Source organism: Pseudophryne corroboree, chromosome 7 (genome assembly GCF_028390025.1).
Source record: "Pseudophryne corroboree isolate aPseCor3 chromosome 7, aPseCor3.hap2, whole genome shotgun sequence".
Lineage (NCBI taxonomy): Eukaryota > Metazoa > Chordata > Amphibia > Anura > Myobatrachidae > Pseudophryne > Pseudophryne corroboree.
In genome coordinates this window covers 13,140,354-13,159,366 of record NC_086450.1, presented here as the reverse complement: position 1 = coordinate 13,159,366, position 19,013 = coordinate 13,140,354, and the positions used below count along the sequence as shown (strand labels likewise).

General features: G+C 49.4%; 1 protein-coding gene across 5 annotated transcripts in view; it reads left to right on the top strand.

Moving 5' to 3' along the window:
- Positions 1-11,965: 11,965 nt before the first annotated feature.
- The window catches only part of ADAM23 (ADAM metallopeptidase domain 23), a 282,388-nt gene continuing 275,340 nt past the window's right edge, over positions 11,966-19,013 (top strand). For all 5 annotated transcript variants that reach the window (XM_063932697.1, XM_063932698.1, XM_063932699.1 and 2 more), the window contains exon 1: positions 11,966-12,275. In XM_063932697.1, coding sequence (XP_063788767.1) covers positions 12,146-12,275 — 130 coding nt within the window. In that variant the 5' untranslated portion in view covers positions 11,966-12,145. The remainder of the gene's footprint in view (positions 12,276-19,013) is intronic.

The following is a 19,013-nucleotide window of genomic DNA, read 5'->3' as shown; positions in this document are numbered from 1 at the left end:
CTCCTATACACACACTGCCTGCACTATTATACTGTACTCCTAAATATTCACTACCTGCACTATTATACTGTACTCCTATATATACACTGCCTGCACTATTATACTGTACTCCTATATATACACTGCCTGCACTATAATACTGTACTCCTATATATACACTGCCTGCATTATAATACTGTACTCCTATATATACACTGTCTGCACTATTATACTGTACTCCTATATATACACTGCCTGCACTATTATACTGTACTCCTATATATATATATATACTGCCTGCACTATAATACTGTACTCCTATATATACACTGCCTGCACTATAATACTGTACTCCTATATATACACTGCCTGCACTATAATACTGTACTCCTATATATACACTGCCTGCACTATAATACTGTACTCCTATATATACACTGTCTGCACTATTATACTGTACTCCTATATATACACTGCCTGCACTAGTATACTGTACTCCTATATATACACTTCCTGCACTATTATACTGTACTCCTATATATACACTGCCTGCACTATAATACTGTACTCCTATATATACACTGCCTGTACTATAATACTCTACTCCTATATATACACTGCCTGCACTATTATACTGTACTCCTATATATTCACTGCCTGCACTATTATACTGTACTCCTATATATACACTGCCTGCACTATTATACTGTACTCCTATATATACACTGCCTGCACTATAATACTGTTCTCCTATATATACACTGCCTGCATTATAATACTGTACTCTTATATACACACTGCCTGCACTATAATACTGTACTCCTATATATACACTGCCTGCACTATAATACTGTACTCCTATATATACACTGCCTGCACTATTATACTGTACTCCTATATATACACTGCCTGCACTATAATACTGTACTCCTATATATACACTGCCTGCACTATAGTACTGTTCTCCTATATATACACTGCCTGCATTATAATACTGTACTCCTATATATACACACTGTCTGCTCTATTATACTGTACTCCTATATATACACTGCCTGCACTATTATACTGTACTCCTATATATATACTGCCTGCACTATAATACTGTACTCCTATATATACACTGCCTGCACTATAGTACTGTACTCCTATATATACACTGCCTGCATTATAATACTGTACTCCTATATATACACTGTCTGCTCTATTATACTGTACTCCTATATATACACTGCCTGCACTATTATACTGTACTCCTATATATATACTGCCTGCACTATAATACTGTACTCCTATATATACACTGCCTGCATTATAATACTGTACTCCTATATATACACTGCCTGCACTATTATACTGTACTCCTATATATACACTGCCTGCACTATAATACTGTACTCCTATATATACACTGCCTGCACTATTATACTGTACTCCTATATATACACTGCCTGCACTATTATACTGTACTCCTATATATACACTGCCTGCACTATTATACTGTACTCCTATATATATACTGCCTGCACTATAATACTGTACTCCTATATATACACTGCCTGCACTATAATACTGTACTCCTATATATACACTGCCTGCACTATAATACTGTACTCCTATATATACACTGCCTGCAATATAATACTGTACTCCTATATATACACTGCCTGCATTATAATACTGTACTCCTATATATAGCATCTCGCCCCCCGCAAACATAGAGAGGCGCCGATCATGTCTAGGAGGAGCGGAGGAGTGATGTGCGGTCAGGTGAAAGACCGCACATTACATCCTTCGCTCCGTGCAGTCAGTGGCGTAACTACTGCCCCCCGCAGTCCTCGCGGTGGCTTGGGGGCGAGGGGCTGCGGGGGTGCCACTGACTTTGCACAGATTGACATGCGGACGAGCGTCCGCATGTCAATCTGTGGTCTCCTTCCCTCCGCTGCTGTGTTGGAGGGACACTGAGGGCACAGCGCGCGCCTCTCCCGTGTCCCTCCTGGCTCTCCGGCCGGTCTAATAAAGGAAGTGCCGTTCATGAGCTCTGATTGGCTCATGCACCGGCACTTCCTTTATTAGACCGGCCGTAGAGCCAGGAGGGACACGGGAGAGGTGCGCGCTGTGCCCTCAGTGTCCCTCCAACACAAAGGAGCGGGGGGCAGGCACTGTGGGGTTATATCTGGCACTGGGGGCATATACCTGGCACTATGGGGGAATATCTGGCACTGGGGGCATATACCTGGCACTGTAGGGGAATATCTGGCACTGGGGGGAGCAGGCGCCGTGGGGGAATATCTGGCACTGGGGGCATATACCTGGCACTGTGGGGGAATATCTGGCACTGGGGGGAGCAGGCACTGAGGGGGCATATGTGGCATTGTGGGGGAATATCTGGCACTAGGGGCATATACCTGGCACTGTGGGGGAATATCTGTCACTGGGGGCATATGTGGCAGTGGGGGGGTATATTTGGCACTGGGGGCATGTACCAGGCACTGAGGGGGAATATCTGGCACTGGGGGCATATGTGGCACTGGGGGGGGGGGGTATATTTGGCACTGGGGGCATGTACCTGGCACTGTGGGGGAATATCTGTCACTGGGGGCATATGTGGCACTGGGGGGGTATATTTGGCACTGGGGGCATGTACCTGGCACTGTGGGGGAATATCTGGAACCGGGGGCATATGTGGCAGTGGGGGGGTATATTTGGCACTGGGGGCATGTACCTGGCACTGAGGGGGAATATCTGGCACTGGGGGCATATACCTGGCACTGTGGGGGAATATCTGGCACTGGGGGCATATGTGGCACTGGGTGGGGGCTATATTTGGCACTGGGGGCATATACCTGGCACTGTGGGGGAATATCTGGCACTGGGGGGGCATATACCTGGCACTGTGGGGGAATATCTGGCACTGGGGGCATATGTGGCACTGGGAGCACGGCCCTAGCAACAAGCACTACCCCCTAGCAACGAGCATGACACCCAGTGCATGAAATCCCTGGCAACGAGCATGACACCCTGAGCATGAAAATCCCTGGCACCGTGCATGGAACCAAGAGCATGAAACCCCTGGCAACGAGCAGGTAATTTAAAAGTAATTAGAAGCCTTACTATAGAACTTAATGTGTAATGGGCATTACGGTGTGTGGCATAATGTATCACGGACATTGCGGTGTGTGTCATAATGTGTCAGGCATTACGGTGTGTTGTATACTATATCACGGGCATTGTGGTATGTGGTATAATGTCTCAGGGTCATTGCGGTGTGTGTCATAATGTGTCACAGACATTGTATGTGCTATAATGTATCAGGGGCATTGCAGTGTGTAGCATAATGTATAACGGGCATTGCGATTCCTGTCATAATGTGTCACAGGCATTACGGTGTGGCATAATCTATAACGGGCATTGCGGTGTGTGGCATAGGGTATAACGGGCATTGCGGTATGTGTCATAGGCATTACGGTGTATGGTATACTATATCACGGGCATTGTGGTATGTGGTATAATGTCTCAGGGTCATTGCGGTGTGTGTCAATGTGTCACTGGCATTGTATGTGCTATAATGTATCAGGGGCATTGCAGTGTGTAGCATAATGTATAACGGGCATTGCGATTCCTGTCACAATGTGTCACAGGCATTACGGTGTGTGGTATAATGTGTCGGGGGCATTACAGTGTGTGCATATTGTGTCATGTGCATTATTGTGTGTGGCATAATGTCTAAGGGCCATTGCAGTATGTGGCATAATGTATACTGGGCATTACTATAAGGAGGAAAAATGGCAAATAATGTAAGGGGCATGAATCAGGATTATTTTCTTTCCTGTGGTGGCTAACGTCTGGGCGTGCAGGTTGCAAAACTGGGGTATAAGGTAGTCTTTTCCTGCAATGCCACGCCCCTTTATGCAAAGCCACGCCCATTTCAACAAAGCCACACACCCTTTTTGGTGGCGCACGCCTTGGGCGCGCACATATTTGTCCCTTTACTAGTGACAATTATGGGGGGTATGGGGGGGGGGGGGAGGTTCAGGGTAGTGGCTGCAGTGTAGTGTGCGTGGAGGGGGTGCAGGGGTAGTACGTACCTGTCCTGTGCCTGGCAGGTCCCTGGAAGATCGCTTTGTGAGAAGAAGAGGAGATCTGCAGGAGAGGCAGTGCTGCGGAAGGTGAGTAATTAAAGACTAATTAAGGTAATTGGAAAATTCCAATTTCTTAATTAGTCATTGGGGGGGTTGCCACAGCAGTTAAGCATCCCAAGTCCTCGCCCTCCCTGTAACTCTCCCTCAGCACCCCTGCCCTCGCCCTCCCTGTAACTCTCCCTCAGCACCCCTGCCCTTGCCCTCCCTGTAACTCTCCCTCAGCACCCCTGCCCTCGCCCTCCCTGTAACTCTCCCTCAGCACCCCTGCCCTCGCCCTCCCTGTAACTCTCCCTCAGCACCCCTGCCCTCGCCCTCCCTGTAACTCTCCCTCAGCACCCCTGCCCTCGCCCTCCCTGTAACTCTCCCTCAGCACCCCTGCCCTCGCCCTCCCTGTAACTCTTCCTCAGCATCCCTGCCCTCGCCCTCCCTGAAACTCTCCCTCAGCACCCCTGCCCTCGCCCTCCCTGTAACTCTCCCTCAGCACCCCTGCCCTCGCCCTCCCTGTAACTCTCCCTCAGCACCCCTGCCTTCGCCCTCCCTAAAACTCTCCCTCAGCACCCCTGCCCTCGCCCACCCTGTAACTCTCCCTCAGCACCCCTGCCCTCGCCCTCCCTGAAACTCTCCCTCAGCATCCCTGCCCTCGCCCTCCCTGTAACTCCCCCTCAGCACCCCTGCCCTCGCCCTCCCTGTAACTCTCCCTCAGCACCTCTGCCCTCGCCCTCCCTGTAACTATCCCTCAGCACCTCTGCCCTCGCCCTCCCTGTAACTCTCCCTCAGCATCCCTGCCCTCGCCCTCCCTGTAACTCTCCCTCAGCATCCCTGCCCTCGCCCTCCCTGTAACTCTCCCTCAGCACCCCTGCCCTCGCCCTCCCTGTAACTCTCCCTCAGCACCCCTGCCCTCGCCCTCCCTGTAACTCTCCCTCAGCACCCCTGCCCTCGCCCTCCCTGTAACTCTCCCTCAGCACCCCTGCCCTCGCCCTCCCTGTAACTCTCCCTCAGCACCCCTGCCCTCGCCCTCCCGGTAACTCTCCCTCAGCACCCCTGCCCTCGCCCTCCCTGTAACTCTCCCTCAGCACCCCTGCCCTCGCCCTCCCTGTAACTCTCCCTCAGCACCTCTGCCCTCGCCCTCCCTGTAACTCTCCCTCAGCACCCCTGCCCTCGCCCTCCCTGTAACTCTCCCTCAGCACCCCTGCCCTCGCCCTCCCTGTAACTCTCCCTCAGCACCCCTGCCCTCGCCCTCCCTGTAACTCTCCCTCAGCACCCCTGCCCTCGCCCTCCCTGTAACTCTCCCTCAGCACCCCTGCCCTCGCCCTCCCTGTAACTCTCCCTCAGCACCCCTGCCCTCGCCCTCCCTGTAACTCTCCCTCAGCACCCCTGCCCTCGCCCTCCCTGTAACTCTCCCTCAGCACCCCTGCCCTCGCCCTCCCTGTAACTCTCCCTCAGCACCCCTGCCCTCGCCCTCCCTGTAACTCTCCCTCAGCACCCCTGCCCTCGCCCTCCCTGTAACTCTCCCTCAGCACCCCTGCCCTCGCCCTCCCTGTAACTCTCCCTCAGCACCCCTGCCTTCGCCCTCCCTAAAACTCTCCCTCAGCACCCCTGCCCTCGCCCACCCTGTAACTCTCCCTCAGCACCCCTGCCCTCGCCCTCCCTGAAACTCTCCCTCAGCATCCCTGCCCTCGCCCTCCCTGTAACTCCCCCTCAGCACCCCTGCCCTCGCCCTCCCTGTAACTCTCCCTCAGCACCTCTGCCCTCGCCCTCCCTGTAACTCTCCCTCAGCACCTCTGCCCTCGCCCTCCCTGTAACTCTCCCTCAGCATCCCTGCCCTCGCCCTCCCTGTAACTCTCCCTCAGCATCCCTGCCCTCGCCCTCCCTGTAACTCTCCCTCAGCACCCCTGCCCTCGCCCTCCCTGTAACTCTCCCTCAGCACCCCTGCCCTCGCCCTCCCTGTAACTCTCCCTCAGCACCCCTGCCCTCGCCCTCCCTGTAACTCTCCCTCAGCACCCCTGCCCTCGCCCTCCCTGTAACTCTCCCTCAGCACCCCTGCCCTCGCCCTCCCTGTAACTCTCCCTCAGCACCCCTGCCCTCGCCCTCCCGGTAACTCTCCCTCAGCACCCCTGCCCTCGCCCTCCCTGTAACTCTCCCTCAGCACCCCTGCCCTCGCCCTCCCTGTAACTCTCCCTCAGCACCTCTGCCCTCGCCCTCCCTGTAACTCTCCCTCAGCACCCCTGCCCTCGCCCTCCCTGTAACTCTCCCTCAGCACCCCTGCCCTCGCCCTCCCTGTAACTCTCCCTCAGCACCCCTGCCCTCGCCCTCCCTGTAACTCTCCCTCAGCACCCCTGCCCTCGCCCTCCCTGTAACTCTCCCTCAGCACCCCTGCCCTCGCCCTCCCTGTAACTCTCCCTCAGCACCCCTGCCCTCGTCCTCCCTGTAACTCTCCCTCAGCACCCCTGCCCTCGCCCTCCCTGTAACTCTCCCTCAGCACCCCTGCCCTCGCCTTCCCTGTAACTCTCCCTCAGCACCCCTGCCCTCGCCCTCCCTGTAACTCTCCCTCAGCACCCCTGCCCTCGCCCTCCCTGTAACTCTCCCTCAGCACCCCTGCCCTCGCCCTCCCTGTAACTCTCCCTCAGCACCCCTGCCCTCGCCCTCCCTGTAACTCTCCCTCAGCACCCCTGCCCTCGCCCTCCCTGTAACTCTCCCTCAGCACCCCTGCCCTCGCCCTCCCTGTAACTCTCCCTCAGCACCCCTGCCCTCGCCCTCCCTGTAACTCTCCCTCAGCACCCCTGCCCTCGCCCTCCCTGTAACTCTCCCTCAGCACCCCTGCCCTCGCCCTCCCTGTAACTCTCTCTCAGCACCCCTGCCCTCGCCCTCCCTGTAACTCTCCCTCAGCATCCCTGCCCTCGCCCTCCCTGTAACTCTCCCTCAGCACCCCTGCCCTCACCCTCCCTGTAACTCTCCCTCAGCACCCCTGCCCTCACCCTCCCTGTAACTTTCCCTCAGCACCCCTGCCCTCACCCTCCCTGTAACTCTCCCTCAGCATCCCTGCCCTCGCCCTCCCTGTAACTCTCCCTCAGCACCCCTGCCCTCGCCCTCCCTGTAACTCTCCCTCAGCACCCCTGCCCTCGCCCTCCCTGTAACTCTCCCTCAGCACCCCTGCCCTCGCCCTCCCTGAAACTCTCCCTCAGCACCCCTGCCCTCGCCCTCCCTGCAACACTCCCTCAGCACCCCTGCCCTCGCCCTCCCTGCAACACTCCCTCAGCACCCCTGCCCTCGCCCTCCCTGAAACTCTCCCTCAGCACCCCTGCCCTCGCCCTCCCTGCAACACTCCCTCAGCACCCCTGCCCTCGCCCTCCCTGTAACTCCACGGCCACTACTATCAGTCACCTCAGAGCCAGCACTGCACTGGTCACTGCTAGTGCTTGATATACTCCCCCTGCTACATTGGGCACGTGGTAGAAAACTAGAGTGACATGGGAGAGCTGAAGTGACATCATACAATCAGACATTCTGGTCACTAATTACGGTTATAGCCATACTCATCGTTGCCGCGATGCATATGCATGGATATACGCATCACCGCAAGCTGCAGTATACGCCGTGCTGCAACTAGTCGCAGCCGGCGATTGCACCATTGAAGCCTATGGAGTGCACGCCATAGATGCGGGCACACTAGGCACGCCATCCATGTCGTGATGATGAGTGTGGCTACATCTGTACATGAGGAAGCCAAAACAATAGTATGCTTTTCTGGTTGTGGGAATTTAGTGTTGATCTGGCCTTTAGCGATTCAGCAATTTAGGGGCGCCAAATTGAGATTATATCTTGCCCCCCCAACCTAAAAACGTTTTGACGCCCCTGTCTATATATACACTGCCTGCACTATAATACTGTACTCCTATATATACACTGTCTGCACTATTATACTGTACTCCTGTATATACACTGCCTGCACTATTATACTGTACTCCTATATATACACTGCCTGCACTATAATACTGTACTCCTATATGTACACTGCCTGCACTATTATACTGTACTCCTATATATGCAATACCTGCACTATTATACTGTACTCCTATATATACACTGCCTGCACTATTATACTGTTCTCCTATATATACACTGCCTGCACTATTATACTGTACTCCTATATATACACTGCCTGCACTATAATACTGTACTCCTATATATACACTGCCTGCACTATAATACTGTACTCCTATATATACACTGTCTGCACTATTATACTGTACTCCTATATATACACTGCCTGCACTATTATACTGTACTCCTATATACACACTGCCTGCACTATAATACTGTACTCCTATATATACACTGTCTGCACTGTTATACTGTACTCCTATATATACACTGTCTGCACTATTATACTGTACCCCTATATATACACTGCCTGCACTATTATACTGTACTCCTATATATACACTGCCTGCATTATAATACTGTACTCCTATATACACTGCCTGCACTATAATACTGTACTCCTATATATACACTGCCTGCATTATTATACTATACTTCTATATATACACTGCCTGCACTATAATACTGCACTCCTATATATACACTGCCTGCACTATTATACTGTACTCCTATATATACACTGTCTGCATTATAATACTGTACTCCTATATACACTGCCTGCACTATAATACTGTACTCCTATATATACACTGCCTGCACTATAATACTGTACTCCTATATATACACTGCCTGCATTATTATACTGTACTTCTATATATACACTGCCTGCACTGTTATACTGTTCTCCTATATATACACTGCCTGCACTGTTATACTGTACTCCTATATACACACTGCCTGCACTGTTATACTGTACCCCTATATATACACTGTCTGCACTATTATACTGTACTCCTATATATACACTGCCTGCACTATTATACTGTACTCCTAAATACACACTGCCTGCACTATAATACTGTACTCCTATATATACACTGCCTGCACTGTTATACTATACTCCTATATATACACTGCCTGCACTATTATACTGTACTCCTATATATATACTGCCTGCACTATAATACTGTACTCCTATATATACACTGCCTGCAGTATAATACTGTACTCCTATATATACACTGCCTGCACTATTATACTGTACTCCTATATATACACTGCCTACACTATTATACTGTACTCCTATATACACACTGCCTGCACAATAATACTGTACTCCTATATATACACTGCCTGCACTATTGTACTGTACTCCTATATATGCACTGCCTGCACTATTATACTGTACTCCTATATATACACTGCCTGCACTATTATACTGTACTCCTATATATACACTGCCTGTACTATTATACTGTACTCCTATATATACACTGCCTGCATTATTATACTGTACTTCTATATATACACTGCCTGCACTATAATACTGCACTCCTATATATACACTGCCTGCACTATTATACTGTACACCTATATATACACTGTCTGCATTATAATACTGTACTCCTATATACACTGCCTGCACTATAGTACTGTACTCCTATATATACACTGCCTGCATTATAATACTGTAGTCCTATATACACTGCCTGCACTATAATACTGTACTCCTATATATACACTGCCTGCATTATTATACTGTACTCCTATATATACACTGCCTGCACTGTTATACTGTACTCCTATATACACACTGCCTGCACTATTATACTGTACTCCTATATATACACTGCCTGCACTATAATACTGTACTCCTATATATACACTGCCTGCACTATAGTACTGTACTCCTATATATACACTGTCTGCACTATTATACTGTACTCCTATATATACACTGCCTGCACTGTTATACTGTACTCCTATATACACACTGCCTGCACTATAATACTCTACTCCTATATATACACTGCCTGCACTATAATACTGTACTCCTATATATACACTGCCTGCACTATAATACTGTACTCCTATATATACACTGCCTGCACTATTATACTGTACTCCTATATATACACTGCCTGCACTATAATACTGTACTCCTATATATACACTGCCTGCACTATAATACTGTACTCCTATATATACACACTGCCTGCACTATAGTACTGTACTCCTATATATACACTGTCTGCACTATTATACTGTACTCCTATATATACACTGCCTGCACTATAATACTGTACTCCTATATATACACTGCCTGCATTATAATATTGTACTCCTATATATACACTGCCTGCACTGTTATACTGTACTCCTATATATACACAGCCTGCACTATAATACTGTACTCCAATATATACACTGCCTGCACTATTATACTGTTCTCCTATATACACACTGCCTGCACTATAATACTCTACTCCTATATATACACTGCCTGCACTATAATACTGTACTCCTATATATACACTGCCTGCACTATAGTACTGTACTCCTATATATACACTGTCTGCACTATTATACTGTACTCCTATATATACACTGCCTGCACTATTATACTGTACTCCTATATATACACTGCCTGCACTATTATACTGTACTCCTATATATACACTGCCTGCACTATTATACTGTTCTCCTATATATGCACTGCCTGCACTATTATACTGTACTCCTATATATACACTGCCTGCACTGTTATACTGTACTCCTATATATACACTGCCTGCACTATTATACTGTACTCCTATATATACACTGCCTGCACTGTTATACTGTACTTCTATATATACACTGCCTGCACTGTAATACTGTACTCCTATATATACACTGCCTGCACTATAGTACTGTACTCCTATATATACACTGCCTGCACTGTAATACTGTACTCCTATATATACACTGCCTGAACTATTATACTGTACTCCTATATATACACTGCCTGAACTATTATACTGTACTCCTATATATGCACTGCCTGCACTATTATACTGTACTTCTATATATACACTGCCTGCACTGTAATACTGTACTCCTATATATACACTGCCTGCACTATTATACTGTACTGCTATATATACACTGTCTGCACTATTATACTGTACTCCTATATATACACTGCCTGCACTATTATACTGTACTCCTATATATACACTGCCTGTACTATAATACTCTACTCCTATATATACACTGCCTGCACTATTATACTGTACTCCTATATATACACTGCCTGCACTATTATACTGTACTCCTATATATACACTGCCTGCACTATTATACTGTACTCCTATATATACACTGCCTGTACTATAATACTGTACTCCTATATATACACTGCCTGCACTGTAATACTGTACTCCTATATATACACTGCCTGCACTATAGTACTGTACTCCTATATATACACTGCCTGCACTATTATACTGTACTCCTATATATACACTGCCTGCACTATTATACTGTACTCCTATATATACACTGCCTGTACTATAATACTGTACTCCTATATATACACTGCCTGCACTGTAATACTGTACTCCTATATATACACTGCCTGCACTATAGTACTGTACTCCTATATATACACTGCCTGCACTATTATACTGTACTCCTATATATACACTGCCTGCACTATTATACTGTACCCCTATAGGGGCATTGCCCTATCAGAGCTGCCCCCGCAGGTGCCCGGGCACTCGGAGCCTCCTCCAGCACTGCAGCACGCATGTGCCCCGGCTGCAGCATCCTCCTCTCCTGGTAACAGCAGCATCAGCACCAGCCCCGGGGAGGGAGGAGGCACCGTCCTGTGTTGCGGAGTAGTGGCTGGGGGAGGAGGCTGCTGCTGCTGCTGGTCCTCTCTGTCACGCGCCGGGGTAGGAGGGGGGGCTGGAGGGAGGTGCAAGGTGCAGAAAATCTCTGAGAGGGAGCCAGACGGGTGGATACTGCTGGAGGAGGATGCGAGTGCTGCAATAAGCAGCTGCAGCTTCAGGGAAGGTCCAGATGGGAGCCAGATAACCTCTGCTGGGGTGTATGAGCCCCCGGACTGCTGGAGCCTTCTGCCTGCAGAGCTATGAGATATGGAGGAGGCAGGCAGCTCCCTGCGGCATCCCCGGGCACCCTCTGCCATGCCCCATCTACCAGCCCACCTCTTCTGCCTGCTGCTGCTCTCCTGCCCCCAGCCCTGGGGGGCCTCTGCCTGGCACACAGGTGAGTGATGCCCCTGCCCTGCTGCCAGCCTGCATGGGGCACTTTGCATGATCACAATGATTGCTGGGACTTTTAGTTGTGCAGTTTGCATTGGCAGCCTATGGGAATGTATATACTGTATTTCCTACCCATGTAGGCACCTGAGACCCCATTATGTCACACAAGTTTAGGGAGCTGCAGCAAGTTCCCCCTGCACCCAGTATAAAAGCTGATGACTTGGCCAATGCTGCTGTCTCCCCAGCCACCTGCACATGACATGCTTGCTGCACTAGTAGGACTAGTGCTACCCCTCTGCCCTGCACTGACAAACTGACCACCTGCTACCGAGCACCCATGGCTGTAATTCCATTTGTGACTCTTCCAGTCCCCCCCCCCCCCCCCCTCCCCAGATAAGCATGAAAGCTGCGGCGACCTCTGCAAGGTGTAACATCTGCAGAGTGAGGGCTGGTTACTTACAGAACTAGTGCTGGATGGATGTTGCATAGGGAAGTACTGCAGTAGAGGAAATGCGGATTTCACTGGGATAAGAGATAAATGCTGGGGGATGCTCCTGGTTACCTGCAGCAACTTTGTGCCCCGTCTCCTGAGTGTGGTGCCCAGGATTCAGCTGCTTTCCCCCATTGCACTGTAAGCCTTTCCCTGCTAGATACTATAGCACTGCAGCACAGATCTGGTTCCAGGTTCTGCTGTTCCTTGCAGCAGGATCCAGGGCTCACCTAGGGATGAGTGCATTTACCCCTGTCATCTGTAGGTACCTGGGCAGGAGAGTGCGTGGCCCTGGAATCACACTGGGTTGTGTTATAGTTGTGCTGTTGACAGTGAATGAGGTGGGAAGGCCTGGTGTACTGTACATGGTCATATGTTCCCTGACTGCAGTGGCTATCTGCAATTATTAGTGCAATGCTGACTCTCCTGCAACCAGGGAGAGGGGACGGTCGCTCTGACAGCCACATTCTCACTGATACATTTGACTGGTTTTGCTGCAATAACTTTTGAATAATATCTATCTATCTATCTATCTATCTATCTATCTATCTATCTATCTATCTATCTATCTATCTATCTATCTATCTATCTATCTAATATATATATATTACACCAGCATCTGTGTTTTCCACTGAGGCAGTGGTAATATTTGTATAGTGGGTGCTGATTGGAACATGTCGGGAATAGGCGACTGCAAGTGGTTCAGTGAGAACTACTGTAGTTCCAAGAGCTTACTATCTACAGACAAGTACTGTAACAATAGCTGATAGCAGACACGCTATATATGTGCTGTACATGCAGCTGTGTATTATCGTTATTTGGAAACTTTCAAACACAATTCCTGCTTCACGTCGCCATTATTCAGATACATTTGGGCATATTACCAGCTGATATTGGGCCTTATTCAAGTTTGTTAGCAAGCCAAAAAAGTTAGCAGTTGGGCAAAACCACGCTGAACTGCAGGTGGGGCAGATGTAACATGTGCAGAGAGTTAGATTTGGGAGGGGTGTGTTCAAACTGAAATCTAAATTGCACTGTACAAATAAAGCAGCCAGTATTTACCCTGCACAGAAACAAAATAACCCACCCAAATCTAACTCTCTCTGCACAAGTTACATCTGCCCCCCCCTGCAGTGCACATGGTTTTGCTCAATTGGTAACTTTTTTGGCTTGCTAACATACTTGAATATCCCCCAAAACCCTCTCGGCTGGCACATGGCGCTTCTCCTTTCAACATGACTTGGCATATTGGGTGCTGTTTATGAAAGCCGGCGCAATAGCATATGCACAGTAAGGGGGAGATTTATCAAATCTTGGAGAGAGATAAAGTGTAGAGAGACAAAGTACCAACCAATCAGCTGCTATTTGTCATTTTTCAAATACAGCCTGTAAAATAGCAGTTAGATCCTGATTGGCTGGTACTTTTATCTCTCTCCACACTCTGTTTCTCTCTCTCCAAGGCTTGATACATATCCCCGTCAGTGCTGTAGTCCATAGCGATCCATCAGAATGTCGCTGTTATGTTTCTAGTGACGCAAGCGGCTGATTGGTTGGCTTTGTTGCAGCTTTTCTCCAGTAACTTTTTGCAGCAGTTTTTGAAATTGTGGTACATTGTATTCATTTACTAAGCTTTGAGTTTGCAACAGCTCACTTCACACATCATACAGCAGGGGTATTCAACATGCGGCCCTACAGATGCTATGGGACTACACATACCAGCATGCCCTTCCCTAGTTTTGCTATTAAGGCATGCTAAAACTGTGGCAGGGCATGCTGGGATGTGTAGTTCCACAGCAGCTGAATGGCCGCATGTTGAGTCATATAGCACAGGGCATCGCCACTGAGTAAATGATATTATTACATCAGGCGCACAATCATCTACGGACAGTAAATGACAGATACTTGCCGACGTGCTGATTGCTGGCTGAATGCATGGTAATGCAGAAAGTGTGCAGAATGGTGTATCAGTGAGTGATTGATATACCTAGGGCCTAGATATTGCATATCCCAGCCTCTTGCACCCTTCACTGATTTCTCGATTGCTTTATCCATTCTTACGCACATCTACCCCCCCCCCCTACACTTTAAATCTATTTAACCAGCCGACAATCTCTGACACAAAGAGGCATCCGTGACTTCATGTTCTTCTTGGATGTGCATAATTTTATGCTTCAAAGACTTTGCAGGATAGCCGGGTGAGGAATGAGAGAGATCCTCGGAGCGTGCCGCCTGTCTTGGCAATTTTTTTATTTATTTTTTGTTTGTAAAATTAATTAAGGCCTCTCCACAAAACCCATCAGACACGCAGGCAGCTCTTCCCAGGCTGCGCCTTTATATAGCGATCTATGTGGCAGTGCCTATCACACGCTGCTGGCAGGGTACTCTGCAGAAGATCTGACAGGGGAAATACATTATTAATAGGCTGAAACTCCTGCAAACTCATGAATATGATCACGATATAAAGTACAGATCCGCCATTGTGGATCCGCGGTGAGACCCCACCCAGTTGGGCGCTTTGGGGCGATTGCTCAGCGTGCAGGCCCAGCGTTACTTTGTGAAACTTCGATAGTAATAGCAAAACGATGTTGACAGTAATAGGTCCTGATAGAATCTGAAAACTGCTGTACCCCTGACTGATGCCATTACCGTTACTGATCTCCCATAGCTTCCCTAAGATACAAGACGTCCAGTCGTCATGTACAGCAGCAAAGTGGCCCGTGGTGACTGTCGCACAGCGATAAATCATTTAAGTGCCGGGAACTTTTTGCTAAATGGAAATTTACTGTACAGTAGGATCTGTCGGCGGCTAACACAGTAGGCGCACTCAATGTGCCTGATTCTGCGCCGGCGTCTGTGTCGGTAGCTTCGACTCTGCTACTTTATACCATTACTGCTAAAAGCCCTTCCCTGGTGAATGTGCCAGGCCTGGGATACCCACTGTCAGCATCTTTAGCCAGCACCATTGGTTGCACCATTCAAAGGTGCAGCAGCCTCCAATGTGAGCGACGAGGCATCTAAAAATATGCAGCCCGTTCAGAAACAGGCACCAACTCCAGGGCTTCCATTCTCAATGTCTAGAAAGGACTCAGTTGTACGGACTGTTATTTGTGAGCCTTTGCCTTGTAATGGTGCCTAAACATTGTCCTTCAGTCCTCCAGGATGCGCCCTAAAAAGATCAGCCAACGCTTCGGTCACACATGTGTCACACATGTGGGTAACTAATGTGCCGAACCAATGGCTCAGGAGCCCAATGCAAGGTGTGCGTCTAACTACTCCCAGATCAGCCAACACTGTGCCCCTCTGGGGGTCTGTAACACAAGGTGTGCGTCTAACTACTCCCAGATCGGCCAACACTGTGCCCCTCTGGGGGTCTGTAACGCAAGGTGTGCGTCTATCTACTCCCAGATCAACCAACACTGTGCCCTTCTGGGGGTCTGTAACGCAAGGTGTGCGTCTAACTACTCCCAGATCAGCCAACACTGTGCCCTCTGGGGGTCTGTAACACAAGGTGTGCGTCTATCTACTCCCAGATCAGCCAACACTGTGCCCCTCTGGGGGGTCTGTAATACAAGGTGTGCGTCTATCTACTCCCAGATCAGCCAACACTGTGCCCCTCTGGGGGTCTGTAACGCAAGGTGTGCGTCTAACTACTCCCAGATCAGCCAACACTGTGCCCCTCTGGGGGGTCTGTAACGCAAGGTGTGCGTCTAACTACTCCCAGATCAGCCAACACTGTGCCCCTCTGGGGGTCTGTAACGCAAGGTGTGCGTCTAACTACTCCCAGATCGGCCAACACTGTGCCCCTCTGGGGGTCTGTAATACAAGGTGTGCGTATAACTACTCCCAGATCAGCCAACACTGTGCCCCTCTGGGGGTCTGTAATACAAGGTGTGCGTATAACTACTCCCAGATCAGCCAACATGTGCCCCTCTGGGGGTCTGTAACACAAGGTGTGCGTCTAACTACTCCCAAATCAGCCAACACTGTGCCCCTCTGGGGGTCTGTAACGCAAGGTGTGCGTCTAACTACTCCCAGATCGGCCAACACTGTGCCCCTCTGGGGGTCTGTAATACAAGGTGTGCGTATAACTACTCCCAGATCAGCCAACACTGTGCCCCTCTGGGGGTCTGTAATACAAGGTGTGCGTATAACTACTCCCAGATCAGCCAACACTGTGCCCCTCTGGGGGTCTGTAACACAAGGTGTGCGTCTAACTACTCCCAGATCAGCCAACACTGTGCCCCTCTGGGGTCTGTAACGCAAGGTGTGCGTCTAACTACTCCCAGATCAGCCAACACTGTGCCCCTCTGGGGGTCTGTAACGCAAGGTGTGCGTCTAACTACTCCCAAATCAGCCAACACTGTGCCCCTCTGGGGGTCTGTAACGCAAGGTGTGCATCTAACTACTCCCAGATCAGCCAACACTGTGCCCCTCTGGGGGTCTGTAACACAAGGTGTGCGTCTAACTACTCCCAGATCAGCCAACACTGTGCCCCTCTGGGGGTCTGTAACGTATGGTGTGCGTCTAACTACTCCCAGATCAGCCAACACTGTGCCCCTCTGGGGGTCTGTAACGTATGGTGTGCGTCTAACTACTCCCAGATCAGCCAACACTGTGCCCCTCTGGGGGTCTGTAACGTATGGTGTGCGTCTAACTACTCCCAGATCAGCCAACACTGTGCCCCTCTGGGGGTCTGTAATACAAGGTGTGCGTCCAACTACTCCCAGATCAACAACACTGTGCCCTTCTGGGGGTCTGTAACGCAAGCGCTGCTGTCACTATAGATCAGGAATCTCTAGATGGGGAATATGCATAATATCGGGTGTCAGACCCGATAATTGTAATTACTTCTTGCCGGTATTTGTGGTAATAAGAAATGAATTACTGGCCGGATGTATCAATGTTCGCATCAGTGTCGAACTGGGGCGTGATGGGCCCACCAGGGGAATGCGGTGGTAGGGGCCCTTGTTTAAGGGTGTGGCCAGTCTACAGAGGGGGTGTGGCCATCCACCACATGGATTTACCAAACCATGGGGGTAATTCCAAGTTGATCGCAGCAGGAAATGTTTTAGCAGTTGGGCAAAACCATGTGCACTGCAGGGGGGGGCAGATATAACATTTGCAGAGAGAGAGTTAGATTTGGGTGGGTTATTTTGTTTCTGTGCAGGGTAAATACTGGCTGCTTTATTTTTACACTGCAATTTAGACTGCAGATTGAACTCACCACACCCAAATCTAACTCTCTCTGCACATGTTATATCTGCCTCCCCTGCAGTGCACATGGTTTTGCCCAACTGCTAAAAAATTTCCTGCTGCGATCAACTTGGAATTACCCCCCATGAGAGAATGCATGGTCTGGGCCCCTTGAAATATATATAGTAAATACAGCTAGTGCATGCATGATAATCATACTTACCTACTTGACATTTCCCCTCTCCAGTAGAAGCCCGGAGAGGAGACGCTGCAGAAGACTTGGGGGAACGGGGCCGGGCTGTGACATCATCAAGCCCCGCCTACACATCGGGAAACACAGCGATTTGCGTCATTTTAACCCCTTCCCCACCGCACGGACCAGCGAACACGGGAGATTATCTCCATCCTGCCCGCATCACTAGGGTGCAAGCAGGATGCGGGAGACCTGCCTACTCTTCCGGGGATGCGGGGGGCTACCCTCAAAAACGGGAGCCTCCCACAGCTTCCGGGAGAGTAGGCAAGTATGATGATAATGTAGCAGATTAATAACAGCAATGCTCTGTAGCAAATACACAATAGTCCTGTGCAGTATAAGGTAACATATATATAATGTATAATTCAAGAACACAGTCTGGAACTTGGGGGGTAATTCAGACCTGATCGCAGCAGCAAATTTGTTAGCAGTTGGGCAAAACCATGTGCAGTGCAGGTGGGGCAGATGTAACATGTGCAGAGAGAGTTAGATTTGGGTGGGGTGTTTAAACTGAAATCTAAATTGCAGTGTAAAAATAAAGCAGCCAGTATTTACCCTGCACAGAAACACTATAACCCACCCAAATCTAACTCTCTCTGCACATGTTACATCTGCCCCACCTGCAGTGCACATGGTTTTGCCCAACTGCTAACAAATTTGCTGTTGCGATCAACTCTGAATTACCCCCTTGATCCCTAGAGGAGGAGGGCCCCCCATCCCACCGAGGCTTCCCCTGTGACCCTGTGGGCCAGTCCAACCCTGGTTCACATACTGGGACAGGGGCTCCGAAATGAACTTGTCGCTGC